The sequence below is a fragment of the Cyclopterus lumpus genome, chromosome 22, assembly GCF_009769545.1.
Source record: "Cyclopterus lumpus isolate fCycLum1 chromosome 22, fCycLum1.pri, whole genome shotgun sequence".
Taxonomy (NCBI): Eukaryota; Metazoa; Chordata; class Actinopteri; order Perciformes; family Cyclopteridae; genus Cyclopterus; species Cyclopterus lumpus.
In genome coordinates, this window is record NC_046987.1 from 11,436,291 (window position 1) to 11,464,177 (window position 27,887).

The 27,887-nt window shown below is 41.2% G+C and overlaps 2 protein-coding genes across 2 annotated transcripts; both read left to right on the plus strand.

The window, feature by feature from the left end:
- The first annotated feature begins 530 nt into the window (after positions 1–530).
- Positions 531–13,348, plus strand: lrrc9 (leucine rich repeat containing 9). Its single transcript, XM_034525213.1, has 32 exons — positions 531–587; positions 797–1,015; positions 1,251–1,391; positions 1,581–1,644; positions 1,741–1,811; positions 2,566–2,748; positions 3,194–3,349; positions 3,489–3,697; positions 3,811–3,942; positions 4,033–4,206; positions 4,328–4,448; positions 4,759–4,894; positions 4,981–5,121; positions 5,206–5,333; positions 5,507–5,680; positions 5,766–5,885; positions 6,109–6,309; positions 6,389–6,514; positions 6,683–6,823; positions 7,026–7,203; positions 7,360–7,580; positions 7,678–7,800; positions 7,889–8,019; positions 8,115–8,223; positions 8,318–8,457; positions 9,033–9,169; positions 9,623–9,840; positions 10,652–10,720; positions 11,572–11,697; positions 12,630–12,819; positions 12,966–13,122; positions 13,238–13,348. The coding sequence occupies exons 1-32, from the start codon at positions 531–533 to the stop codon at positions 13,269–13,271; spliced, it is 4,527 nt and encodes a 1,508-aa protein (XP_034381104.1). The 3' UTR covers positions 13,272–13,348.
- A 4,733-nt stretch (positions 13,349–18,081) lies between these two features.
- On the plus strand, positions 18,082–27,885 carry pcnx4 (pecanex 4). The gene is given in 15 exon segments (XM_034563286.1): positions 18,082–18,220; positions 18,885–19,659; positions 19,768–19,947; positions 20,488–21,026; positions 21,142–21,242; positions 21,498–21,620; positions 23,169–23,529; positions 25,136–25,239; positions 25,326–25,787; positions 25,789–26,181; positions 26,183–26,432; positions 26,548–26,612; positions 26,614–26,736; positions 26,914–27,033; positions 27,035–27,885. Coding segments are annotated over 14 exon segments (3,654 nt in total). The 5' UTR covers positions 18,082–18,220; positions 18,885–18,961; the 3' UTR covers positions 27,170–27,885.
- Positions 27,886–27,887: the final 2 nt, after the last annotated feature.

Below are 27,887 nucleotides of genomic sequence, written 5' to 3' on the forward strand. Positions count from 1 at the left end.
CTTGCGGTGTGGCGCCCTCACGTGGGAGCTCAGGTAGGACCCGGGCCGTTTCAACATGGCTGCTTAGCAACCAGACTTGTGTGCCTAGACACGGACCGACGCTGACACCAAACATTGCTGAACTCAGTTGGGTCTCAGAGGTTTGACCCCAGAAGTCCGCCGTATTAGGTAATTGTGGACAATAGTGTTGTTGTTTTTGTCTTCAATGCAAGGTTCACTTTAAATGATGAGTTTATGTTAATACGGCACTAACTGACGTCCCATATCTAGTGTGACCTGTTGTTACCAGGTAAGTTAGCTTAACTTTAACGTTGGTGGCAAGCAAAGTTAGCATTAATGTGTGGCGAATTCTAGTATGTCTGCTTACTTACTAACCTCAGTTATTTGTTACTATACTCCCTATCTGGCAGCCTCATCGACATGGCGGGTACGTCTTTAGTCTCCAATTGACCATGAGTGAAATAAAGCAGTACATGTAATATTTTTCTAAGCGTTATCTCAGCGACGGTACATTTCAAGGCAGAAAAGTTATGACACAGAGTGAGAAACGAAAGCAGCGCGGTGATGAGGAGGTGGTCAAGGAACTGGTGGGTATGAAATTCACATTCATTTGGCTAAAATGATAAATGGTATCTCGGTTTATATCCAGTTGTAATATTTGAAACAGCTTCCAACAACTGAATTCATCAGCTGAAATATTGCAATGCAATGGTATATTGCTATATATTTGTAATTTTTACTGCCTTGTCATTTTCTTTTTCAAATGAGGATTCTCGTGACTATTTTGTATCAACAGTGTTTGGCCAATGGAGTGTCTTATGAAAATATTGCACATGAAGGAAGCAACGTCAGCTCCCTGGAGATCTTCTTCTCTGGTTTTCCCCGCATGGTTGGGCTTTCGTTCTTCCCAAGGCTCTGCCAGTTCACCATATTGGGCCAGAATATAAAACACATTGAAGGACTTGAGTGCTGTCCTCTGCTTCGGGAGCTCTGGGTCGTTCAGTGCCATCTCACCGTAAGTGTGTTATGCTTATTATTATTTAATAATACTGGTGGAAACAATAATACAGTGTGTGCATTGTGTCCTTGAATCATTAGAGTTTGGTTTGTTTTTTATTGGGAGTGATTCCAACTTATTGTTGTACTGCAGAGTTTCTTTAAACCGTACACAATGCAATCACATTTTACCCCCTTTGTGGCATTTAATTACATAAAATCTTGCATGCATTAACCATCTTATTATTTTGCAGGGGATATCTGGGCTACAGAAGTGTCTACAACTAGAGAAACTTTACCTGTATGATAATCAGATCTGTGAAATAAAGAATTTAAAATTGCAGATTAACCTAGAAGTCTTGTGGCTCAACAACAACTGCATAACTCAGATAAAGGTTTGAACTCTTGTCTTTCTAACTGTCTGTCTGTTTGCATGTTTATCTTACAACATTTGACAATATGTGAACCTCAGATTTATTTCTGTATTCCTATGGATTTGGCTCACAAAAACAGTAAATATGTCCGCATGTTATTTTAAAATAGCATGCTCTTGTTTTTATGTGTTGTTGTTTTTTCATCCAAAGGGCTTGGACACACTTCAGAACCTCAAAGAACTAAACCTTGCTGACAACAATATTGAAAAGATTGGTATGTTTTTACATTCTTCTGTATTTTTGTGTCATGTTTGATTGCGACTCAGTGAGCTGTTTGAAAATAATAAAATACTTTTAAACTTCTTTCAAGGGCATAGCCTTGATCCTAATGTCAGGCTTCAGAATCTTAATCTGTCCGGGAACAAGATCAGCTCATTTAAGGTGAGAACAGAAATATGCTATTGACATTTTTTCTGTAAATGTTTTCCTACTTATTTTTAACAACTTATTAAAATCCTTGGTCTGATAAGGGCTATTTAAAATTCTTTTGAAATGTCGGGGTCAAGTCACATTTTCAATTATTTCTACAATGGGCTTGCTGCATAAGACCTTCAATAAGGTATTGAGTAACTTCATTTCAATATATATCAATGATTCAGTATTCAATGATATACATTCATGACCGCATCTTTTTAAAAACAAATTAAATGACTACAAGATTTTTGTGATATGACATTTTTCGTTTTAGTCAGTAATACACTTTAGACATATACTGTTGCTGACAGACTCATTCAGAGCATGTGTAGTCGTTGTCTTTTTCAAGGTCATTTTGACGGGACGGTATTTTTGCTCTTGCTTTGATTGGATAATTAACACCTCGATCATATTCCTGCAATCCACTTTTTGTCACAACCCAGCTTGGTATTTAGGAATGCAATTATTGTTATTCATTGTACTGAGAGCCAAGTTTATTGCAACCACTGCAGCATCAAAGCAATTGCTTCTTTGTCATTACAATGTGACATTTCATTTGAGCTGCTGTAAAGCAAGTATTTACACATCAGATGCCATAATACATCTGTTTAAAAAAAAAAAAAATGTATTTTGTGTTTTTAGGGCATAACCTGAGCCTTAGAGTGAAGACAAACCTTATTACTGGGATATCCTGTGTGTTCTGTTGATATTGGTTTAACAGGAGCTGACCCTGCTTGCCCGCTTACCCCATCTGAGAGAACTAGCACTGAAGGACCCAACGTCAACCTCAAACCCAGTGTGTCTTCTGTGTAACTACGCCACACACGTTATTTACCACATCCCAGGCCTCCAGCGACTTGACACATATGATGTCTTTAGCAAGCAAGTCAAGGAAGCAGCTGAGGTATTTAGAAGACCAGCAGGATTTCTGTGTTACACCAACTGAGCTCATCTGGGTCTCTGCTATGCTTGTCAGAGGATATAAAATGTTTTTGATTCATGTTAATTGCAAATGATTTGCTTTAAGTTCTAATAACATTTACCTGAAATGTTCCTTAGCTAGCTGCAGAGATATGAGAAAAAATACTCATATGTAAATTGGGTAAAATATTTGAATCCAAGACACATTTCTTAATTCCAAAATTCTTTAGGTTTTTATGCATTACATTTGCATATTTCCCTTTAATTTAGCTTGAAGTATATAATATATTTGGCAACCTTGTTTAGGTATTAAGTAACATAAAATATGGTTTGAACAGTGGCTGTCTATATAAAAAAGTATGTTATACTATATACTGTATATAATTTGTTGCATCTGTGCATTTTGTTTGCCTTATTTTCCCCTTTAGTCCACAGTAATGAAGAAAATGATGTACTACAACATGCGTGTACATACTGCTCAGAGGAACCTGGCAGAGATCCAACTCAGTTTGATGGAGAGGAAGAAAACTATGTTACAGTTACCAGGAGAATGCATCAAAACACTGAATCACGCCCTCAAGAGTGTATGTACAATCCTTGAAACATTTTAGAAATGATTTTAAAAGCTGTAAAAAGAGAACAGTTATCTAGCTGTGGTCTCCAGCTTCGGGTTGCTGTTGTACGAAGTTAAGAAAAGCTGTTTTCATCTGGTTGCATACCTAGCTTGAAGGTGAGCTCTCCAAGGTGCCAGCTACTTGTAAGAAGTCTGCCTGCAAGATGGAGGACGGATCGACCCACCTGGTTGAAGGTTCAATTTGCAGAAGTGACCCAGCCACTGACTTCAGTCGTGATCCTGCCATGGAGCACAAAATACTCAGCAAGATTGAAGCACTAAGGGAGAGACTGGTGCTAAGGACGAGGAGGCTGGATGAGTCTGTATATTTGAATAAGATACAAAGAAAAGTTTACTGTGCTTTATAAAATTTAGCCTTATGCTGTGCATGTTCCTATGTTGTAAAAATAATGCTCCCTCTTCTGTATTCAGGATTGAAGCATGGTATGAGCGGGGTTTGACACATGCCACAAACATGATGGAATATACAGTCCAGTTTCTATTGATGGAGCTGGAAAGTGTTGGAAATATTCGTTTGGAAGAGGGCTGCTCCAAAGACCCATGGTACAATATTATTAAATACAATTACAAACATGTTCAATTTACAAAAGCAGACCCCCTAAACTCTTATTTTCTATATTATGTATCCAACAGGTTTACTTCCTGTTGCGACCTCTTGCATTCCCGCTTCTCTCATTCAGACTTTAAGGTTTGCAACATCGCTGGCATTAAGATCAATAGAGTTATCCGCATCCACAACAGTGCTTTAAGGCTTCGCTTTGAGGACAAACTTCACACCCTTCTAGCAAGCAAAGAGTCTGCTTCACAGTAAGTTCATCTGAATTGTAATGTGATGATAATTGAATTGAATTTTCCAATAGTGTACAGGCATTTTAACCTTACTTTTGCCATCATTCTAAAAATGTATTTCTAATCTAAACTTTTCAAGCAGGAATTACAGACGTCGGCTGGAGCACTTGTTCTACGTAGCTGACCCTGAACAAAATAGCGAGAGGGAAGACATTTTGTGCATTTTAGAGGAAGGCTTCAAAACAACCAAACAAAATAAGGTGTGTTTACTTCTGTCCACCTTCTCTCGATCCCATCAGGCAGAATTTATTCCTCTAAGCATTGAGATAAAACTTCAAGCAAGTAAATCATGAACTAGTAACTTCACTATGTATATACACAACAAAATGAACAAAAGTTTAAAAAAATGATTTCTATAGATTAGATTTTTTTATTAAGCAGAATGCAATGGACGGAAAAGTGTGAAATTGTATCTTATTAAAAGTCACCCTTTTGTGTACAGAAATAACTACACGAGTGCTATGAAATAAAACAGTAATTTCTTTCTTTACAATGTTGACTTTGAATAAGGCATTGGAAAGAGAGGGTACTATATCTTTATCCAACAGCCTGAGTGTGGTTGAACAGCCCAGAATTGAACACGCACTGCGTCAGGCCAGCCAAGATGATTCCAAGCACAGTACGGACACAATCCACTTCATGCACGGTGAGTTATTTTTTCTCATAGTTTTATATTTCCCTTAGCTGTTGTTGTTTTTTATTTTCTAAAATACTACTGTTTTTTGCCTATAGGTCAGGTTATTGTCTCCAAAGTTTTTGTGGGCCACAGCATGCCTATCCGAGAGGGAGACCCGCTGGACAGAAGCAGATATCCCAGGGCGTACTCTGTTTATCGCAATGTGGACACTAAGCACAGAACTGCAATAAGTGAAGGTATGCTGTATTACAAATGAAAACAATACTTTATCAGTCAGTATTTGTGAAATGTGTTTCCATCGGTGTCTGTTTTTCATTCAGAGAGACCCAACTCCACAAAAACACACACGGGTCCTGAGTGCAGTCCCAGACGAAGACAGTGGTTTGTGTTTGACCATGAGCTTGTCCTGCCTGAGTACATCATTTATTTTGAATACATCACCACCAGGGTATTTAATGCATTGGTTGTGTTATTGTTTGATGATAAATGATAAAACATAATTCAGATTTGTTGTCCCTAGTTGCATAGTTGTTTTACAAATATGAATTTTATTTTAATACCCAAGTCAATAATGATGTACCTACCAGGCAGTTCATGAACCTTGTGGTATGTTGTTACTAGGATCAAGAACAACCACACAGCACAGGAATTGATGATACTCCGTCCAACAATATCATCCTAGACAGGGAAGTCCTCAACATGGAACCGGTGCTGAAACCGCAGCCCAGGTTGTTGAGCTTGGATGACAAAATTCTGCTGAATGTGGCCAAAGCCAATGTCCTCAGTCAAATCACCGTAAGGCTTTTCAAATGACAACTTGAGTTTTGAGAACATGTCATGTACTCACGAGAATCTTATCTTCAATGTATTGAACCTCCAGGTGCTGAATCTTCATGGCAACAGTCTGAGTAAATTAAAGGAGATTTCCCGCCTCACAGCTCTGAGGCATCTTACCATCAGCTTCAATGAGTTCACACACTTGGATGACATTTCTCACATGGTAGGGGGAGACAAGGGATGAAAATAGGGAATGTTATTACGGTTAAACTTATTACGGTTAAATTATCATGAGAGTCAAAAGAGAGCAACATGTTATAGTAACCTCTGAAACATTGAATTAAATGTGGTAGTGAAGTGAAACATACTACGAAGAGACTGTGTTTTGGACCATGGCATAAAGTGGAAACGTTTACCATCTATTGTCTCTGTTACCTAAAACACAGCCCAACCTTGAATTTTTGGATGCCAGCTACAATCGCCTAGTGACCATAGAAGGGCTGAGGAGGTTGGGACAGCTTAAACAGCTCGACCTGCGTTGGAACATGCTGACCAAGGCCAGAGAGGATACAGCTGTGCTCAGAAAACACACGCCTGCTCTGCTGAAGCTTGACACACGATATAACCCCTGGATCAGGGTGCGTGCTGTTATCAAATAAAAACATAAAATATATTGTACAAGGAACAATGAGGAGGTATACAGTGAAGCTGTTTTCCCTTTTTCAGTCCAAAACAGTTCGAATGACAATACTGGGCCAACTAACAACCCTCACCCACCTGAACGATATGATGGTAGCAGAGGAGGAGGCTGCTTATGCTGTTCTGATGACTGCTGGATCCAAAATTAACCAGGTTAAGATCTTTCAGATATCGTTGGTTGTGTTGTTTTTTGTAAATTTGACTATTGATTGTGTCAAAATAAGTATAAACATGCTCCAATGAAGAACGCATACAGTTTGTGTACATGAACCTTCAGGATGCACTGTAATTAAATCGGACCTGTTGACACTCTGCTCACAGGCATCTCTTCTGGTTCACTCGAGTACCAACAGTGACCGACCCCGCAGTCTCAGCCTGCTGTCAACAGCCCAGCACCTATGTCCTCTCAGTCCTGCACCCTGGGGCCTCACCCGAGAGCTGGAGCTTGACTGGACTGCAAAGGTGAGCTACAGACTTGTGGGTTTCTCTCTAAAAGGTGTGATTCTCAAAGTGCAATTGTAAAGCTTGAGGAAAATGACCCCTCCAGGGAGTTACCATGATGCATGATTGTAATACTCTAGCATAACATTTTTAATTGTAATACACGTTTACCAAATGTAATGATTTATAAAATCATTATTTATGTACCTTAAATATTGTCCAGATCACTGCCCTGAACCTTGACAGCCAGAGGATTTCCAAACTGATCAGTCTGAATAAGCTGGTGAACCTTCGCTGGGCTTCGTTCAATGATAATGACATTTCTAAAGTGGAGGGTCTTGACAGCTGCTTGAAGCTGGAGGAGCTTTCCCTCAACAACAACAGCATAAGCACACTCAATGGTTAGTCACACGATCAACTTGACAATGAAATTGGGATGACAGAGTTCAGTACCTGTACCTAAAAAATAAGTTTCTTATTTTTTAAGTCTTATACCCCAACCCTTAGCACAGCTGCATCATTATTTCTGTGTCGGTCTTTGCCCTCTGTTTCTCCAGGACTATCAAAACTGCATTGCCTAAATAAACTGAGTGTAGACGGGAATCAGCTGTCTAGTCTAGATGCCTCGGCCCTAGATCGGCTGACTAACCTGTCCTTTATGTCTGTGGAGAACAACTATATCAGTTCCCTGCATGGCATCCAGAGAGTTCGCTCCCTTCTTGAGCTCTACATCGGCAACAACCAAATCTCTACCTCACGTGACATCTACTATCTGAAGGCAAGTGGGAGAGAAAGAAGGACAGTAGGTTCCAGATTGTCCCACCTGTTTTCCATGGATGCTGTCTGAGCTCATATGCTTCTTCTTTTGTTTTCAGGGATTAACAAACCTCATCATTCTGGATCTTTATGGGAATCCTTTAGTGGAGAAACTGGAAAACTATCGTATTTATGTGGTTTTCCACCTACCCTTTCTAAAAGCGCTGGATGGCATTGCAGTGGTATTTACCAACAACAGCAACCAGTCAAACCTTTCAGATATTGTAGTGATGATGATATCACTACTACATTAGCTGTGCTTTTCTCTAGGAGGTGACTGAGTGTGAAAGTGCAAAGGATATGTTTGGAGGAAGACTAACCCCTGACATGGTAGCAGAGAAGCTGGGCCACTCAAACTACACAGACATCACCTACCTTACCCTGCAGTCCTGCTCCATTAAGTAATCGCCTGAACATGTCCATATATGAGCATGATTGTAGTGATTTACCTCGTTTGAAAGACGAGACTAATTAAATGGGTTTCTTTCCTCCACAGGATGGTCGATCTGTCTCCAGCAGACCTGTTCTGTAGTCTGCGCAGTGTCAACTTTGACCACAACAACCTCACCTCTTTTTCTGGCCTCATTTACCTGCCCAACATCAAAGTATAACCTACACTGAATGTCAAAAAACAACAGGCTGGCTTGATATGCACCTGAGCCATAGACAAATGAATTATTGACAGTGTCTTCTTTATAGGCTCTGTGCCTGAACTACAACCACATTGAGTCCATCCTGCCCAGACTGAAGACTCAGGCTCCTCTCACAAATAGACAGATTCTGTACAGCAAAGTTCACTCCAGTGGTTATGGCCAACAGAGCCCATCCAAAGGCAAAGGGTAACACAGTTCCTATTTCACAAGTTCATGTATTTTTACATTTTATAATGTTAGACTATTGTCAAGTGTGAATAATGTGTACGCTGTAACCTCTAGGGGGCAGCATTGACCATCCAGTGGATGTACTGTCTCCTTTCATCAGATTTGTGTGCTTAAAACTAGATATTTATGAGACACAAATATCTAGTTTTAAGCACCATTTCAAGATGTTTTGATTTGATCTAAAATAAGTTAATATGTATTCTCTCCAGAGATATTATTCCTAAAATAAACTAAATATGTAAATAATAAAATTAATATAATGTAATAATGTAATAATATATATATATATATTAAGAATATATATTAAGTATCAGTATACCGTAATGATATTATCTTCCAACCACATCCTTTTATGGAAACCAGTACATAAGCAGTGCTGTGACAGGACAAGGCTTTGTTTACCCTGGCTGTGATTGCCTTTAGGTGGTCTACGTGTGTGAGGTCTGACCAGTTAAATTAGGCAGCGGGGGGGAGAAGGAGATGTTCATTTGACCACAGAGGTTTCAAGCTATCATTCTGTGACTTTGTTTAAGGGAAACTGGGCCCACTGGCAGTCTAGAGCCACTGATGGGCAGCCTGGAGGTGCTGCATTTAAGTCACAATGGCATCTCCAATATGGCCAATCTGCAGCTCAGCAGGCTCACCAATCTTAAAGCGCTCTTCCTTCAAGGTATGTATGGTTGGCGTACCACCCCTCCCTCACACAGCCTGTTAAAAGTGCAGTGCATAAAGGCTGTGAAAAGGCAAGCACTGAGAGCAAAGTCTTCCATAGACTGTAGGCCAGGTGGGAGATGAGACCTGAAGAAAAGAATGACTGACTTTCTTTCAACCACTTTTGATGGCTTTTGAATGAGTTTATCTTTGTCAGAGGGATTTGTCCCACAAAGCCGACCTTACTTGCCCATTCTTCATTTTTTGTTTAGAGATCTTTCAAAGCCATCTCTGTAATGTCAGTGCTTTTTACATCAGGGCCGAAAAACACCCAACAAATGTTCATATTGCCTTTTAAACGCTGCATTTTATATTGTTTAGGGTGTTTAATTTACTCTCTTTTTTTATAAAAATATTAGACTATTGTTTGAAATATCTTTTCATTGGTTTGATGAAGTTTCTCCCGCTATAGGTAATGAGATCAGCCAGGTGGAAGGATTGGAAGGTCTTCACCAGCTCCGAGAGCTTGTGTTAGACAGGAATCGGATCAAAGCTCTGGCTGATAACTCTTTCATAGCCCAGACCGTCCTGCTAGAACTGCACCTAGCAGAGAACCGGATTCGGGAGCTCAACCATCTCGATCCTTTGCTTCAGCTCCGCAAGCTCTTTCTTGGCATGAACAAGCTGCAGGTATTCTCCTTCAGCAGCAGTGGATTTCTTGTAACGTTTATATTCAGATTTCTTATTAAACTGGCTATTCAGATTCTTTATAAAACTGCCTTAATTACTCACAGCCCAGTGATTTCCTGGGGTGACCACCAAGGTCACAGTAAGCTTTTGTGCAGTTTTTGATTTCCCACCAGTTTACTGATTGGTTAATATGAAAAATGTGTTGGATGCAGCATGCAACAGTATTACTTTTCCCTGCATTTGCAAAGTAAGACATGAAGTATAGTAATCATGAGTCATTACCACCCCACTGTGGCATGCGAGGGGTAGCATTAAGGAGAATCAAGTTTGATTGAAGGTCAGGGCTGTGTGTATGAAGAAAGAGGGGAACAATCAGGACAACGTGTAATCAGCTTCTCAGTCTGCATCTGCTTCTCACCCAGGGCGAGTGATTTGCACTTTTGTAGCTAGTTCCTTCTTCCCTTCTCATCCTCAATGTTTTCATGCATTCAATTAAGGTATAAAATACAGCAATCATCCTGGCACTACAGTTCTCACAGTGTTTACAGCCAAATGCAACCATAAACCTGGGAATGAGAAAAACACCCCCATGCCCTGTTGCGTGCCCAAACTCTCTCATGAGATTAATGAGAGCTCACACATGTAATCTCTCCCATCAGCTGCTTCCATCCTCCCTAACCCAAAATTATGAAAAGTCCAGCTCTGATACAAATCTTTCCATTTTCAACACACAGTAGGCTAAAAAGGTAAAATGAGTGGGTAGCGAATGACAAATTCTTTAACAAAATCTTTGTTTCTTTACTTTTTGTAGGACATCACAGAGCTTGACAAACTAGAAGTTCTTCCTTCGTTGACTGAGCTCTCTGTTGTTGGTAACCCTGTAAGTGTTCCAAGTGTTTGTGCATTACCGGTATGTAATTTCTGAAAAAAATTGTTTTCCTATAATGAGTTTTGCCTAGTGATGTGAATCTACTAGCTTTCAGTCACAGAGCACTTTGAATTCTCACTTGCACGATCCAAAACACTATCCCAGTGTAACTCTGTGGTTCCAAATTAAGTGATTACATGATGTGCCATCTGCTGTACCTCAAACTGGCCGGCATCAGAGACAAATCTCTTGACCAAATGGCAGGGCACTATTGGCCCGGTTACATCACCCATCTGGAGCTCATGGATCAGGCCTGAGCAGAGCCTGCATCCCATAGCCTCCCTATAGTCCATTGGGCAATGCTCAGCTGTGGGTGCCACTATTCTGCTGGACCCCATCCCCCTTCTCTTCCCGTGGGGGGGGGGGGTAATCCTGCCAAGGGGTAGAGGCCAACAGCCACCCTGGAGACAATACCTCCTGCTGTTGACAGCATGAGATTGCTACCTCACCCATGTTCACAAGCCAAAGTCTCTCTTCTCCTCTCCCCTGGACATCCATTGGCACACATTCACAACTTAATCACAGCAGCAGTGTCCTATAGGAACATGAAATTATATGACTGGACAGGCTGAATTTGTACCCTGGCCAGAGGATGCCCTCACCTGGGAGCTATCTGCTGCTGTCAGCTGGGTCACTGGAACAGCTGTTGGGAACATGATAACTACATGGGGACCCACATAACATCATATTTATCCCAGATGTCTCAGGGCCAACGTCCCTAATGTTCCACAAAAATATTGCTGAACTGTATAATTTTTCAGTGGGTTGTTTCATCAAACAGGTGCTTTTTTTTCTTCTTCCAGGTTGCCAAAAATTCTCTCCACAGGCCACCGATGGTACTCCGTCTGTCCCGGTTGCAGGTCCTGGATGGAGAGATGGTCACCCTGGAGGAGAGGACCAGGGCTGAACTCCTCAGTGCTGATCCATTAGTAATAACGGCACACAACATACATACTCAATCAGAAACAATCACACAGATTGTATATACATAAATGTGCAGGGTTGTAGCTACCATTGAGGACACAATGGTATTTGTAGTATTGCAGTATACATTTATTTAGTTTTAGTTTTAATTTGATTACTTTAAGAACATCAAAACAAAATATATGGCTTTAGTATTTATTTACCTTTTTTGAACAAAAGACTTTTCTGTGTTAAAAGCTCATAATGGTTCTTATCAGGTAAGATGCAGTCCATCTGAAAGAATCAAAATATTAACAACCACACCAGAGCCGCCAAAAAAGGGAAAAGCTAGGATCAAACTCTTTTAGTCTGACTGATTTGATGTTCATGTAATGAGAGACCAAAGCAGTAATTCTCCTGCAGCTCTGAATTAAAAGCAGCCTAAGTCTGCTGGCATCATCCTGCTGATTAGATGAAATGTGCCCGGCCGATAATGCACCAGTGGATTTACCCCCTATTAGCCAGGTCAACGCGACCCCCTCTGCTTGTTAGCATCATGGATGTGGAAATGACAGAGCAGAAGACCTGGGTTTTCTCATTAAAAACACAAACTCAAACCTCCCCCTGTTGACTCTCATAACTGTCATCTCGGTTGACTCAATTTAAACTTGTGCCTCTGCTTTTGTTTAAATTTGAACATTGTTATTGATGAGTAGTATTTACTATCCCCCTATAAGATGTTTATGTATGTGAAACAATAAGCAATCTGATCTCCAATCCCTCGCCAAATGTGCAGGAGGAGTGGCCACAGGAAGGTAGGGACAAGAGAAACGGTTATAGTTCCCTGGAGTCTCACATTATCTGAGTATCTGCTTATGTTTTTAAATGCAATCCTGTCCTGGAGTTTTACTTACAGTATATCTTCCTCATGGTCCTTATTGAATATCTTTTCTTAAAGGCATGCTCCCAATGCTCTGGAGCTTCTCTTCCTACCACTGAAATAAACCTACCTGAACTGCTACCCCTCGTGCCTCGAAACACCCCACTCAGAGGAATGACTATAAGTGGAGCACTACAGAACTTTATGCACGGGCACGATATCCTGCCAAGTAACGTGGACGAGGCCCAATCTCATCACACATACAAGCGTGAGTGTGACATTTCTCTTCTTGAAGATCTTTAAAAAAAAATTTGTATATGGTTTTGTATGATTGTTTAAAGTTATAATACAGTTAAAATGAGTCACTGGTTTGACTCCCCTTATTCCACACCCTTGTATTAATTCCCAATTCAGACAAGAAGCACAAGCACGGTAATGCTGTTCGTAACGGCCAAGCTGACATTACATTTAGACAAATTCGAAGAACAGGAAACAACCTGCCAACCACAGGTCTTCTTCATGATGGGAACAGAGTCATTATCACCCATCCCAGCCAGGAGCAAGAAAGCAGGTTGGTTCAATCAAAAATTCGAGAGACATAATTATGCTTCTTTAAAATGTGAGGGATCTATTTTAAAGATAATAGACTACACGTTGACTCTTTCCTCATACTCGTTATTTTGCAGATTTCCAAATGGTGGCAAACCTCCACACATGTAGCGGCTAGAAGAGGTGGCGCATAATCTGGTTAAAGTTGAAACAAAATTAAACACAAGAAACAGCCATGTCGTATGGTCATATATATCCTATATCATAGTATTTTAGGGCATCATAGCTTGAGTGTGGTGTTTTAATGTGTGCCTTAATGTATGAGCATCTGCACTTATGTATGATATATGCATATTTAGTTTTTTGATATGTCAATACTTTCCCTTTTAAAAAAACAAACATATTTGGGGTTAAAGAAAATTAGGCTACTTGAAGTGTACATGTAGTGCATCCCTTTCAAATGCATTTATTATAACTGTGACCTTGTTTTTTTTCACATATGTGGATCACTAACCATGGTAATCTGAGGATGAGAGATTTTGGTTTCATGTATACTGCTATCCCATCCTTGGCCCAGAACAAGTCAAAAAACACCCACAGATGTAAGGACGTGTGAGGCTGGCATGCTGCTTCCATGGGGTCAAATGGATCTCCAACAAGTGGATAATCCAGCTTTAGCACACCTCTCTGTGGACAATAATCTGCAGTCACTCAGATAAAGATGTAATCTTGAATGAGATCCAAATGGATTTCAGAGATTGTCAGTTTCATCATGTTAGCCTCTTTTCAAAAAGCTCTCCACAGTTTTTACTAATAGGCAAATCTGGTGTGTTGTAACTGGAAATGAACCCACTCTATTTGATATTGATGTTAGTTCTGCTGTACATGAGATTATAATCCTTCCTGTCTTCCTGTCAGTTTAGCCAAGAGTCCTGTAGTTAACAAAAACACCAGTCTGAGCCTTAAATGACGATACAGCCCATAGTATGTGGCCTCAAACCTTTTCATTCTGGGACCTCTAAACTGATCATTGCACGGTGAAAACCCCCATGTGAAATGATTTCGATAGGACATCTGTTTTCATCAATCAAACTAGCCACTGTGTAGACTGTTATCTTTCTCACCAATTTATTGTAGTTCAATTATTGTTTGTACTTTATACATACATTAAGTTTGAACCAAGGTTTGGGAAATATTTGTTTTACCAAGAACACATTTTCTAAAGGACATCTCTTTGACTCCATTTAACCAGAAGCATCTATATTTCTTAATTTTTCTAAAGATTTGTTGTAGTCAAAAACAGATGATGCTTAATTTACAGTGCAGTTGCAATATGTTAAATATATAAAGTATTCCATTTGTGCATGAAAAACATATTTAAAAGAAAGGGAAAGTAAAAGAAAACACCTATAAAATAGTGATAATGACATATAACAAATTCAACCAGAAAAAAGTAAGTAACAAAAAACTCATGCATATTAATATGTAAATACATAACCCCTCCCGCCCAATTTACCTTGTAGAAGCATTAACATTTTCTGTCATATTTCTAATACCAACCTGAACTCGGTGGCGGTAATGTGACCACTAGGTGTCCTTAGAGCTCCATTAGCTCTCCCTGTAGACACTGCTAATCAGTCCTCAATGTATTTACCACTTGCCCTGTAGATAGTAATTTATCAGTTGAGGGCGGTTATGTCTGTATGCTTTGGTGTTGTGTTCCCTGCCTGTGTGGCCTTTTCTGAACATGCGAGGCAACAGTGAAAAGCTCTCCCCAAACAAGCTCCTCTAATGCATGTACTTAACTTCACTTAATTTGTGTTAATTCCCAGCATTAAGCTGGGCTAATGACTGTGTAAGTGAGTGCTGTCATTACCTTGCTCTGCCCATCAAATGGCAGCTGATGGACTCATAAAAAAAAAAAAACTCTAATGCACAGATTTGGGAGCTCTGGGAGAGCTCTCAAATGCATTAGGTATTGCAAAGGATAATTACACACTTTATATTTATGTACAGTATGTGCAGTATGGATATGTTTGAAATATCAGTTGTAATGCAATTGTATGTCTATGTGTATTGTAAGTTTGAGCACACCACTTCATACATTATGCTTACTTTTGCATATCTGTCAGTATTTTTAACATTAAAATGACATTAGCATAACGATTGTGAATAATTCATCAGTCCTGAGTGAATTCAGAAGCACTGCTCTCTCTGTCTATCTCTCTCACTCTCTTCGCTCCTCCATGTGAGTAGACCACATGGTTCTTAGCTGGTTTAATGGGATGGAATGTGACAGGTTATGTTTTCATCTGCCTGATATGGAGCCTGACTCGGGCGGGAGGGATCAAGGGGGAGAAAGAGAGACAGAGAGAGGGTGGAGAGGGGAAAGTGAGTTAGTCTACAGTTGTGGTCGGGATTCATAATTAGACATGTTTGTGCTTGTTTTGAATCAGTTATAGATGATGCTCTCACACACACACACACACACACACACACACACATAGAAAAACACATGCTCTGTATGGGGCCATTACTTCTGGTCCACTAACTCCCTACATTTGCTGTGTCTGTGCATTCAGAGCACCATTAGTCCAAGACTCTGTGAATAATTGCTGAATGGACCGTGTTTTCACTGCTATCTCCTCAGGTTCCAGTGTTGGTTGATGTTGTGGGTGAAGTGAGAGGGATGAGGACATTGATTGATGTTTGATGCTGAAGATAATGCTGCATCTTGCGCAATGCTTATCACAGCAATATGTGCAGTACATGTAATGGTTGAACAACATTCACTCAACAACTCCACATGCATTACACATTTATAGGCTTGTATTAACATTAGAAGTGCTGAGGTTACAATTACATCATCACTTGACTTGGAATTGCTGTTAAAAAAATTTAATGTTTTCTCCACATTTGGCTGCTGATGGCAAACTAATTCAGATAATGAAAATATAGATTATTTTGTTTTCAAATGGTGCATATTATGTCCCAGACTTCATTTTTCCTCCCCACAAATACATCTATTCAAAAACAATCTTGCCATATTACTTCTCTTGAAATCTGTCATTGAGTTATTGTTGTTGCTTGTCATTTTCCTGTAATTTGTTTTCTGTGAGGCTCCCTGGAATAAAGAGTGAATGGAGAGAGAGGAAATACAAATAAAAGAATGCAGTAAGAGTGACAATTATAATTAAAAGGAAAATGCTTTCATTTTGTGCAGATATTTTGGATGGCAGCATTAAAACTTAACTGCTTTTCATTTCTGGACTTGCGTGCGATTTATCACATTATTGAACTTGTGTATCATTTATCACATTATTTCAATCACATAGGTCATGTCGCTTGGATAAAATGGCAAAAACAAGGCAACCAAACAACCAACAAATATCCAATTTTCTTGTAAATTTAACGCAAATCAATTTTCCGACCACCATCGGATGGTCTACTTTTTGCAGATTGTAGCCAATTTGGCATCAACCTTTTTTTTTTTAATGATATTTGCATTTGCATCCTGTAATAACTCCTAAGTCTTAAACCTAGTTGATATTCTTCATCAGGCAGCTATAACAAAAATGGCATAATGATTTTAAATAAGTGGTGCTATGGGAGGATTACAGGGTGCAATACATGTTGTTGTGACTGACAAGGCTTTTCCGTTGTTATAGTTTATTGTGTCCGACACAGAGCAGAAATTGCTTTTTCAAGATGACAAGGAAACACAACGTCCTGCTCACCCTTATCCCCCCAGTGAAGAATAACAACAACAATTTAATCTCCTTGGCTCCAGATTATTATCTTTCTTTGTGTTGATATTTTGGACTTTTGTTAATCACTTCAAGATCGTCCTTTTTGCCCTCCTCTCTAAGTAAATCAACATTTTGGAGAGGCAAACACTTTCATTATATTGAAATAATAAAATACTTGTAGGATTTGCTCTTTTTGTATTAAGAACATGATAACAGGGATTTAGAATGCAATATAAATATTTATAATCCTATGTCAGACTTTGGGGTCAACTAAGCGCATTAGAATCAGGATTTAAAGACACTGGCAAGAGAGAGGTTAAGAATATATTTAAGAGATAGAGGATAAATAAGTCCTTAATGTGCCATTTAGTGTAGGGATGGTCTTTTCATTGTTCAGTGGAAAGCAAATTGGATCCTTTGTTATTTATTAATGAGGGTATCTGCATTGTGTTGTTGATTTATTCCTGTAGTTTTGTCAATGTTTCATACAATACCATTTTTAATAAAGATTGATACAGTTGAAAAGGGATTCCGACTCACACAAAAACTGACAATCACAGTCGTATGTGCCCTGCACATTTGAGGCTGATAGCACTGCTTTATTTTAAATGACATTGATAGTTGTAGGTTAAAGTCATAATCCCTTATTCCCTCTTAAATTTGTCATTGACTTGATGAAAAAAAAATAGCACCTGTCAAACAGCAACAGCGAGAGCTATGTGCCGAAGTTGCATCACATCTTAATGTTATAATCCAGTTATAATATGTTTGGTATGTTGGTAAACTCCTCTGGGTAATGATCTGGTTGGCAATGTTGTGTAAACAATCGCGCACACCACACTGTATTGTGTCTGTTCTGTGTTTCACTGAACACCCAACATTAAACTGCTGTTTAATAAGGTAATGCTAAAAATACAGATAAAAACTAAATGTTTTCTTCCTTTTTGCAAAACATACAGAATAAATACAAATAGGGCTTAGTACAGACACATCCTCATTTTGCAGATCAGCAACATTGACCAATAGTTATTAGTGATTTGTTTGAATGGGCTGATTGCTTTTTGTTACCTTAACCTTAATAAATATTGCTCTCTTTTGTTATACTGTTGTTTGTAGTGAAAGGGGCGGGGTTATGTTGTTTAGGGGCGGGCCATACGTGTTCCAATCCAATCAGGGGACGCGCTCACTCCTTCTCGCTACTCCTATTGGTTACAATCTATCTGTGTATTATGCCGATGTTGCTTGGCATTCAAGCGATTAGCTCACTGCTAATGTAAATGTTGGCGATTTCCTCCTATTTCCCCATTATTCTACCTATATTGTCAAATATTACACAAAGCGTGGCTGAAGTGTTTTTTTCTGCTTGCTACGGTAAGTTTGTCTCAAACCAGTGTCACCCCAGGTTACCAACCTGCTGTTATTTACCTGTTAATGTTAGCGAGCTAACGTTTTGTCAAGCTGAAAAGACTTGCTGCCATCGCTAGCAAACAACAACAATATATCGAGCTAACGTAAAAAGACGAAAACAGTCTCGGGGAGGTCCAGAAACTAATTCACGTTCAGCTATTTACCTGGTTCGTTTATATGACGTGTGAATGTCCGGGTGTTAGCTCGACAGGTTAGCCGACGTTAGCGCATCCATGGCTACTGCTGATGTGGTATGTTTTCATGGCAACTCAGCAGCTGTTGCTCTGGTGTTTGTGTGTAATGTTTTATTGTATGCTAAACATCAGAAACCAAAAGATGCTCGCGATTGCTTTGTTCTTAAAACATCCACTTGTATTAGAGACCGTCATATTTGGTGCTAACGACACAATTCAACATAAGTTAATTCATTGAGAGTTTCGAAGTTAAAAGTAGTATTATTAGCTCCTTATTTAACTTCAGTTTATGTGACGTTACTCCATGTGAGGCACATACTAGGGTCCTCTTGTATGCCAATGTCAATGATATATTGTATTAGGGCATCTATGGTTTGTTTGATTTTAAAATGAGTTTTCCAATGCCTGCTAACTGAAGGTGTGCTTCATTGCAGGCAGCTTCATTTTGTATGGGACGATGAATGGACCCCCGACTTCAGCTGTGTGGAGATGACCTGCCACCCCTTTGGGAATGGTCAGAATGGGGCCGGATGTGCCCCTTCTTAATGAGTACAAGCAGGAGTTCTTCTGGAAGCGCTTCCCCCAGACAGTGTTGGGGGGTCCACGCTTCAAGTTGGGCTACTGTGCGCCACCATATGTCTATGTCAATCAGGTAGTCTTGTTCTTGACACCATGGCTTTTTGGGGGCATTGGTACGCTGCTCTGCCAACTGCAGCTGCTTCAGGAGCTTCACGCCACAGTGCTCTCTGGTATGCTTATGTCCGGGGCTGCAGCGGGTGTCCAAGCCCTGGCACTGTATGCTGCTCGGAGGAGTGGCACAGTGGAGAGACTAGGTGCGCCCAATATCCTGGTTGATGAAGAGGACGTGGAATTCACACACTGTGTCGGCCCAGAGACTGTCCGATTTATTGCCCCAGGGAAGCGGTTTGGACTGAATGTGGTACTGCATACAATGCTAGCTGGGGTGCTCTGTGGCTTTGGGACATGGTACGTGTTCCTTGGCAGACTGACTGCTCTTTATGGCAGCATTGGCATATCTCTTGTCGTCTTTGTCCTGAGTTGGGTGACACTGTGTATAGCTGAGTATTCCCTCATTGTAAATACAGCCACAGAGACGGCCACTTTCCAGGCACAGGACACTTATGAGATCACCCCACTCACCCGGCCTCTCTACATTTTCATTTTCATTGCTGTGGACATGGCTGATAGGTGAGCAACAGCAACACAGTTATCTGATTAATTAAGTTTTCCTCTTAAATAATTAATGAAAAAAATGTTTTCCGCCATAATTCATCTCAATGCCTTGCTTTGATTTAGGTTCTCAGGCCCTGTCCCTGAGCTTCAACTGGCAAGCCAGGTTCTCCATGTGCTGTTCCTTTTCCTACCTCTGCTGTGGGCGTTAGGTATACTGCCTCCCCTTGATGCCCTGCTCCTCTGGGGCATGGAGCAGGTTCTTGTTTTTGGCTTAGGAGGCTCGCCCATGTCCAGCAACCTCAAGTACGTATTGAAAAAGCATGCTTCAGCCTTTGCTTTCATTTGGAGTTTTACACTACAGTAGAACATCTGAAAGTCGTAAACGTAATCATCCACAACATGTTTGTAAATGACACCAGAGGATCTCCCTCCTATGCCATGAGATAAATATAAAGAATATCTGGCTATAATGAAGGCTATGGTTATATTTGTCATTCCGTATATATAGCACACTGTGTGAGTCTGTGCAAGTTAGATATTTAGTTTATAACTCTTGTTGTCAGACAATATTTACCAATATTTATTTATTTGTTGTTTTAATTTGTGGTACTATTACATTGTCGCACTATCATACAATTATTTTGTGTGGACGACACTTGGATATTGTGATTTAAAGCAGTACCAAGGCAGAAGTTTAAGCTAAACACAGTTTTGTTTATTCGCATCAGGTGTTATGTGGGAAGCTAGTTCTAATCAGATTATCATAGTCTCATTGGAATGACAAGAGCGACAGTAACCTGTATATCATCAGCACTGACCTATTGTGTGTACACTGTCTCATAGGCTGCTGTTGATGTTTGGTATATCTGCCGGCGTAGCTGTGTGTAATTACTTCATCCCGTCAACACTGGGTGTGGTTCTCTTCTCCATCTCTACGGGATTTCTGCTGAGTCTGGACCTCAGCCAGGTTGGCACACTCTGCAGAGGTCCCAGGGCAACCTTGGGGAACGTGGGATTTCGAAGAGGTGGTTCGCCACTTCCTCCTCCCAGTTCCTTTGGCTGGAATCTGGGCTGCAGGGAGCTGCTGCTATATTCAAGCCTGTTTTTGGTCGCAATGGCAGAGGCAGGGCTGTTGCATTACTTCATTGGTTCAGCTCAGTCCCAGAGCTGGGTTAAGGGACCCCAGGCTCCTGTCAGCTACCTTCTCCTCATACTCTTCTGCTTCTGTTGGGCTCTCAGAGAAATCCAGGGGGCCTATGTATTTGGAGGGGTGTTCCTCAATCCCCTGTACCCTAAAGGCATGTCCAGTGTACAGACTTTCAAGCAGAGGAACAGAGGATTATACATTGCTGCAGCAATTAGAAGAGTCCTTCTTCATCTTGGTGAGCTTGTTGTGTATTTTAAGTCTGACGTTCTCCAATCTCAGTTGTGATAAAGATAGTGCTGTGTATCTGAATGTGTTTTTGACTTGCAATTATTGTGTGTTTTACTTCACAGTGTCTCCGTTTGCAATGATTGCGTTCCTGTCTATGGACAAATCTCTGCTTCTGCTCCACAGGGTTTCCCTCAGTGTGGGATTCACACGAGCCTTTAGAGTGGTATGCTCATAATCTAAGTTTCAATATGAACAGAAATGTAAATGCAGAAAATATAAACTTCAATAAATACCCTCTTTTTATTGTGACTGCAAGCAGATTCTTAATGTAACCAGGAAAAAAATCACTGAAAAGTATGACATTCCAAATCATGTCTTCTTGGTACCTTTGCATAATCTTCTTTTTTTTCTTTAAAATGAACTATGTTTTGCTGAAATGTTTTGCTCAGCACAGTGGTTGCTCTTTGTTGCTGTGCAGGTGTGGCAGAATTCAGAGGATGCTCTGCTGCAGATGGTGGTGATAGTCTTGGTGCGGCTTGCAGCTGGAAACAACATGCTGTCAGGCTGGGACAACCTGGGCACTGGAGTTCAGCTTCTTCTGGTGAGGTCAACACTAATTTCTCCTTATTTCCACCACATATCAGCCCAAACAATGGCCTCTTTGACCTCCTTGCTCGGACCACGCCCCTTTTCAAACCATGCAGCTGTAAAGTTTTGTGACAGCATATTGCATGGTTGCAATCATGATTGCAGAATCTGAGAGAAGAATAAACACCTAGCAAAGTAGGTGTCCCCAGGCCACATTCTGCCCTAAAGGACACACACCAGACTCACAAGGAGAAGACGATACCAAAGTCACAGCTGATAACAGTCCCAGGGCCCCTATTTCTCGTACCTGGCTATCGTAGTCCATCCATCCATCAATTATCACCCGCTTATCCGGTGGCAGCAGGTTCAGCAGGCCGACCAGGCTTCCCTCTCACCCGCAACACTTTCCAGCTCATTCTGGGGATCCCGAGGCGTTCCAAGGCCAGCCGGGAGATATAATCCCTCCAGCGTGTCCTCGGTCTTCCCCGGGGCCTCCTACCAGTTGGACGTGCCCGGAAAACCTCTAATGGGAGGCGTCCAGGAGGCATCCTGACTAGATGCCCGAACCACCTCAGCTGACTTCTTTCGACACGAAGGAGCAGCGACTCGACTCCAAGCTCCCCCCTGATGTCCGAGCTCCTTACCCTATCTCTAAGGCTGAGCCCGGCCACCCTACGGAGGAAGCTCATTTCGGCCCCTTGTACAAGCGGCTATCGTAGTTAGCGGGATAATTTTCTGGTCAGGGTTTTCGGTTCCACAAAGCAAGTTTGGCAAAATCACCATAGCAACACATCCAAAAATTTGAACCTGCAGGCTCATTCAGTCTAGCTGGATAAACTGGCCACTCCCCCAGAAGAAAATGGCAGCTCCCTTCCTCATTGATGAAGGAGCGATATTAGTTAGATTAACGTTTTTATAGGGAGAGAGTTCTTTGAGATCGCCACGATCCGTTATCACGTGATGATGACTTCCTTTACGAGTGCTATTGATTCTGCCCACAAGGAATCATTTATTAAAGACCTTCTGGAGCCGTACATTGAACACCACACGCCGCAGCCGGTCTCACAGACTGTATGCAGAGCCTTGTGGTACATTGTTGTACAGTGTGGTATATTGTTTATATATATATATATAATCTTGGGTTAATTTAAGGTGGATAATAGGACATTTGATCAACTTAGTTGAATCACGTACGAGAAATAGGGCCCAGTTTTAACACCACAGTAAACTCAACGTATAGCTAAAATACCATTCTGGCCGTGTCATTCAAAACGGCCCATTATTTTCCATGCAAATGTAGAATTTGTAAAATTAACTATTGTACTTGTTTGTATTCAATTCTACAGTTTACGCAACCGAAGGTGCCGCTGAGTGTATATATTTAGAATATTGCAGGTAAAGTTTTTAGGTTTGGTCAGCAGATATTAAAATAGTAAAACAAACAAAGTAATAAAAAGTGAATGAAGCACTCAAACATACGATATATTACATTTACATCAGCTGATAAGACCTAATGGTGGTTCAGTAAATCAGTGCCTCTTTATGTGTGTTTCTAATCCAGGTGGGCCTCCTGATTGATAGACTGACCCAGTTCCTCACCAAGCTAAAGTTCACCCTGACTGTGTTGGTGACATCTTGGACAGAGAAGAAGCAGCGCCGTCAGTCGGCTGGAACCCTCTTGGCTCTGAATGCCTCCCTATGTCCGCTGTTGCTAGCGGTGGTGACCCTGTCTGCCTTGCTCTCCGCCCCTCTGCTGCCCCTCTTCACCCTGCCCATCTTCCTGGTGGGGTTCCCCAGGCCTCAGCGCAGTTGGCCAGGCCCAGTAGGTACCGCCTGTCCCTGCCCGGACTCGATCTTCTACCAGCAGATGAGTGGAAGTCTGGCCTCTGCTCTGAGGACGGCCTTTGCAAGAGGATCACTGGGTTAGTTGTCCATCCTTTACATCTTCTTACTATGGTGTCTTCTTTTTTTTTTTTTTATCTTTCTTTAATGTTACAAGTTAATATTGTTTACTGATATGGTCTGCAAATCAATTTAAATATTCTATATCGTTTTTTATCATTATACATATATAGTTTACCCATCAGTTAATAGTTTACAAATGGTTGGGGTAATAATAATACATAACTAATATTTGTAATTGATATTTACAATATTTATTAAAACTTTCAGTGCTTTCTATTGTTTATTTACGATATTCAAAGGTTAATATATTCTAAAACATTTTTTTTTTACTACTGTGTGTTTTGAATTGTACTGGAGCTGTCACAATATCAATTATCAATGCACGGTTATTGTGGCCTAAATAATTTACGATAATGACAATATCTTAGAAAAACGAATTAAATCAAAATCAATGATCTTTAATCCCTTTTTAACAAATGAATTCTACTTAATATATGAGTGTAGGCAGGTGAGAGTCTGTCACGATAACTGTATAAAAGCCTCATTTAAGAGGCGCTGTATTATTATTTTATCATGTGTGTATGATATAAATAATTTCATTAAAAAAATATAACCATACCGTTATATTGCGACAACCCATAATTGGAGTGGCTAAACTTTTCTATGCCTGAAGTAGGGACAGGATGCAGATCAAAGAGCATTGAATCAGCGCCTCATATGGTTTAATAGTAAGAGGAATGTTGTTGGGAGCAGCTCTTTGGAATTGCATGATCCAGTTGAGCTTCCTGTGAAGTGACCCAAAACAAATAGCTCTGATCTGTATTCATTACATTCAAATATTTCCACACCATTAACCTCATAATGCTCGGAAGCCAAACAGAGCTGCTGCTAGGAGTTTGTTTTGGGTTCGATCAGGAAGAGGCAAGATAAAAAAGTAGAGAATCAATGTTTATGGATTGATTATTCAAAACTGAATAAAGCTGCTGAAGTGATGGCGTCACTCAATCTTGTTTTGTTTTTTTGTTCGCTTGAGGTGCTGTAGCTGTGATGTTTAATTCAGAATAAGCGCTTCTTAGATGGATGCTCACAGTCTAGCGATGGCAGTTTGTAGTGTTCTTTTGCTTTGCTCACACTGGGGGCCGTGGAGCAGTGAGCGGGAAGGAGTCTGCCCAGCTTGTCACTTTCCATCATGAGGTACGATTGGGACTATTCTGAGATGTCATTATGGGACCTGACATTATTCTTGAGCGAGTACTAGTCAACTTAAAACAAAAGCCTCCATCACCTTGCCATTTCTGTTCATCTGCGTTGAAATAAATGTCTGTCTTCTGTAAAAGGAGGCAACAGTTAGAGACTAATGGGAAACTAAGGCTAAGAAAAGATATAATATTTAGATCTCTGTGCAGTCAGCCAGTTAATACAGTATCATGACGACCTTCCTGTACAACTCTGATGTCTCCCTGCAGCTCACCCAGTAGCTGTGTTATCCATATAGTCAACAGAGGGATGCACAGCTGATGCAAATTAAAAGGACTGTGTACCATTACTTGTGTGTGTTACATGATGTATCTCTTTACATGTTGGATACATGGATGGCTGATGATTTTTCTCTCCCATCTGTAGGTTCTTTAGCCCCAGGCTCTCATTTTCTTGGGCGCCTTCAAGACCGTATGGTTTGGATAATGATCCTGGAGAGAGGATATGGCTACTGTACAGTCAACATTAAGGTACTGTATTCGTCTGTCTTTTTTTTTTTTTTTTAAAGAATCACTGAGTCATTTACAACCAGATAGTACAATGTGGTTTGTTACAGGGTCTGGAGCTGCAGGAGACATCTTGCCACACAGTGGAAGCACGGAGGGTGGATGAGGTGTTTGAGGCGGCTTTTGAGCGCCCCGAGCGACTTGGTTTCACCCAGGGCTTTAACCTGCACTGGGGAAATGCCCTCACCCCATGTGCTGCCCTTGCAGTACGAGTCTACTCTGATGCCCGAAATGTGCTTTCTGGCATCATTGACTCTCATGACAACTTGAGGAAACTTCAGGATGACTTTCTAAAAGCACTGGTCTGGTTGCTCCTCCGATACTGTGTGCAGAAGCATAAAGGATTTCTATGGAGCAATGAAGAAGGGCCAGGGGTTGGAGGCAGGAAGTCCCAGTCTTCCCAGTTGGCCCAGACCACCTGTGTTCAGCCACCTGAGGCTGTCATGGTGGAATCTAATGTGTCTTCTCTCAGGTTTAGACAGGACAGCTCCAGTCTGACCTCCTTTGGTGAATTGGTCAGATGAGGACGACTTATTTGGACCTCAACCAGCCAGGCGGACAGTGGCATTAGTGACCGCAGAGGCTCAGCCTGGACTCGCAACACTGCAGACAGGGGCCTCTCTGCCAGGCTCTGTGGAGATGGACAGCCTTTTTGAAAACATGGCTCTCTCTGCCCTGCAGCCTCTGCAGCCTCTGGGTTTGAGCATTGGGATGCCAGCTGTGGATAAAGGCCGGAACCCGGAAGTCTTCAGAGAAAGTCCCGGCTCTCTCCCTCAGCTGAACTTCAACTGCTCCCAGTCGGAGGTGTTCAACCTCCCAACAGGGTGGAGGACTGCACCTTTGCTACCATCCCGCTTGCTGCAGCTCAGGTCTTTGTTTCCTGAGGACTGGTTTCGGTTCACCTTGGGGGCAGTTTGGGCCTGCTGTGCAGGGCGAGACCTCAGAGGACATGACCAAAGCCCTGAAGGAGGACGAAGCTTTGAAAGAGCTGCATGCACAGGTTGCACTTTCGTGTCTCATCTCACTGGGAGCAGAGTCTGCCTTCACCAGTCCCAGTTACGTCTACAGACTCTATTGTGGAGATATACCATGGACGGAAGGACTCGACTGGCTCTCCTCAAGTAAAGAACTTTACCAGCTTGCACTTCGAGCTTCAGGTAAAATTGGCAGTTAGACTTTCTAGGTTTTGGTAACTGATCACAGCAATCCAAATTATTTCTGTCAGGAAAAAAAATATATTTGATTGATTTCTGCCTCTATGTTTGCCATCAGGTTCAGTTTTCAAGCTGCTGTTTGATCAAGCAAGTCTAGGGCCCATGGAGTCCCCTGAGGAGCTGTTTCAGCACCTTGGAGGAATATGAAAGGGATTGGTACATTGGCCTGGTGACCGAGAAGGGCTGGCACGACAGTGTCCTTCAGGAGAAACCCTTCCTGTTCTCTCTAGGACATGACCTCGCTATGGTAATCACACGTACCTGTCCCTGTTTACATCCTCTCTAAGTTACACTGTTGATACCTAACTACAGCTTTTTTCTTATTCAGTAATTGGAGAAAGAAAATTGAGGGTATTTAAAATAGCAGTTTTAGAGTCAATCTCAGTGAAAGGTGTGCATTTAACTTCATTGTCCTTGTCCACAGGGTACCTACACAGGGCGAGTCCTGTCCCTGCAGGAGCAGCTGGTGGGCAGGTGGGTCGTCTGGAATGGAGAGGGGGTGCGAGGCCAGTGGGCAAACCTTTCATGGGAGCTCCTGTATGCCTACTAATGACGACGAGGAGCGTTACAGCATCCAGGCTCACCCCTTCATGCTAAGGAACCTAACTGTTCAGGCAGCTGATCCCCCTCTAGGATACCCAATTTACTCCTCAGCCCCCCTCCACTTCCCCTGCCTCTGACATGTGGCATCGTCTGCCCTTTCTGCTGAACATACTCTGGACAGGTAGGAGGATGTTTTTCATGTCGGTACTACCACAGCAAAATGTCCATTTCCAAAGTCGATGGTTTATCTTGAAATTGATGTGGAAACTACAGCAAAGTCAAGAAAACTGATGTCTGTTGGGAACCTACTTAGTTTTCACATTAACTTAACTTTTTGAGGGCTTAATTTTCTAGCACCACAGAGGGAAGCAGTGGTATCACCAATGTACTCTTGTACAAGTTACAAAATGTCGTTAACAGATTTTAACTGACAATGTGGACTACCTCCCGAGAACGGCACATTAAAGAAAACAAATCCCTGAATGGTTTCCACCAACGCACACGGCATTTTGTGGTTTGTTTATTAATTGTGCTTAAGTGAATACATTTTCCCACCTCCCCTCTAGAAGATGACACCTGCTACATACCTCCAGTTTTATTAGATTTCACAATTTTTTGGTGATCCCTCTTTATGTCCACTAAACCGGGACAAGAGTTTTAATGTTTTAAGATATCAAGGATGTGCCTCGAGTGTCTTGCTGTATGTGTAAGTAGTCTAGTGCTATTGTTTTGTTTACAATTCACTTGTTTACAATTTAGAATATAGTTAAATGAATTTGTCCATATTCTTATGTACATATTGTTGTTTTATATGTTTAACTGTGTATACTTATAATAAAATAGCTTGGCAGAAGC

What these genes read in the sequence shown, in the direction of transcription:
- lrrc9 (XM_034525213.1), top strand. Translation starts at nt 531, where the DNA reads ATGACACAGAGTGAGAAACGAAAGCAGCGCGGTGATGAGGAGGTGGTC. An exon ending in AGGAGGTGGTCAAGGAACTG is followed by an intron (nt 588 to 796) that starts GTGGGTATGAAA and finishes TTGTATCAACAG; the next exon opens with TGTTTGGCCAATGGAGTGTC. An exon ending in CAACAATATTGAAAAGATTG is followed by an intron (nt 1,645 to 1,740) that starts GTATGTTTTTAC and finishes ACTTCTTTCAAG; the next exon opens with GGCATAGCCTTGATCCTAAT.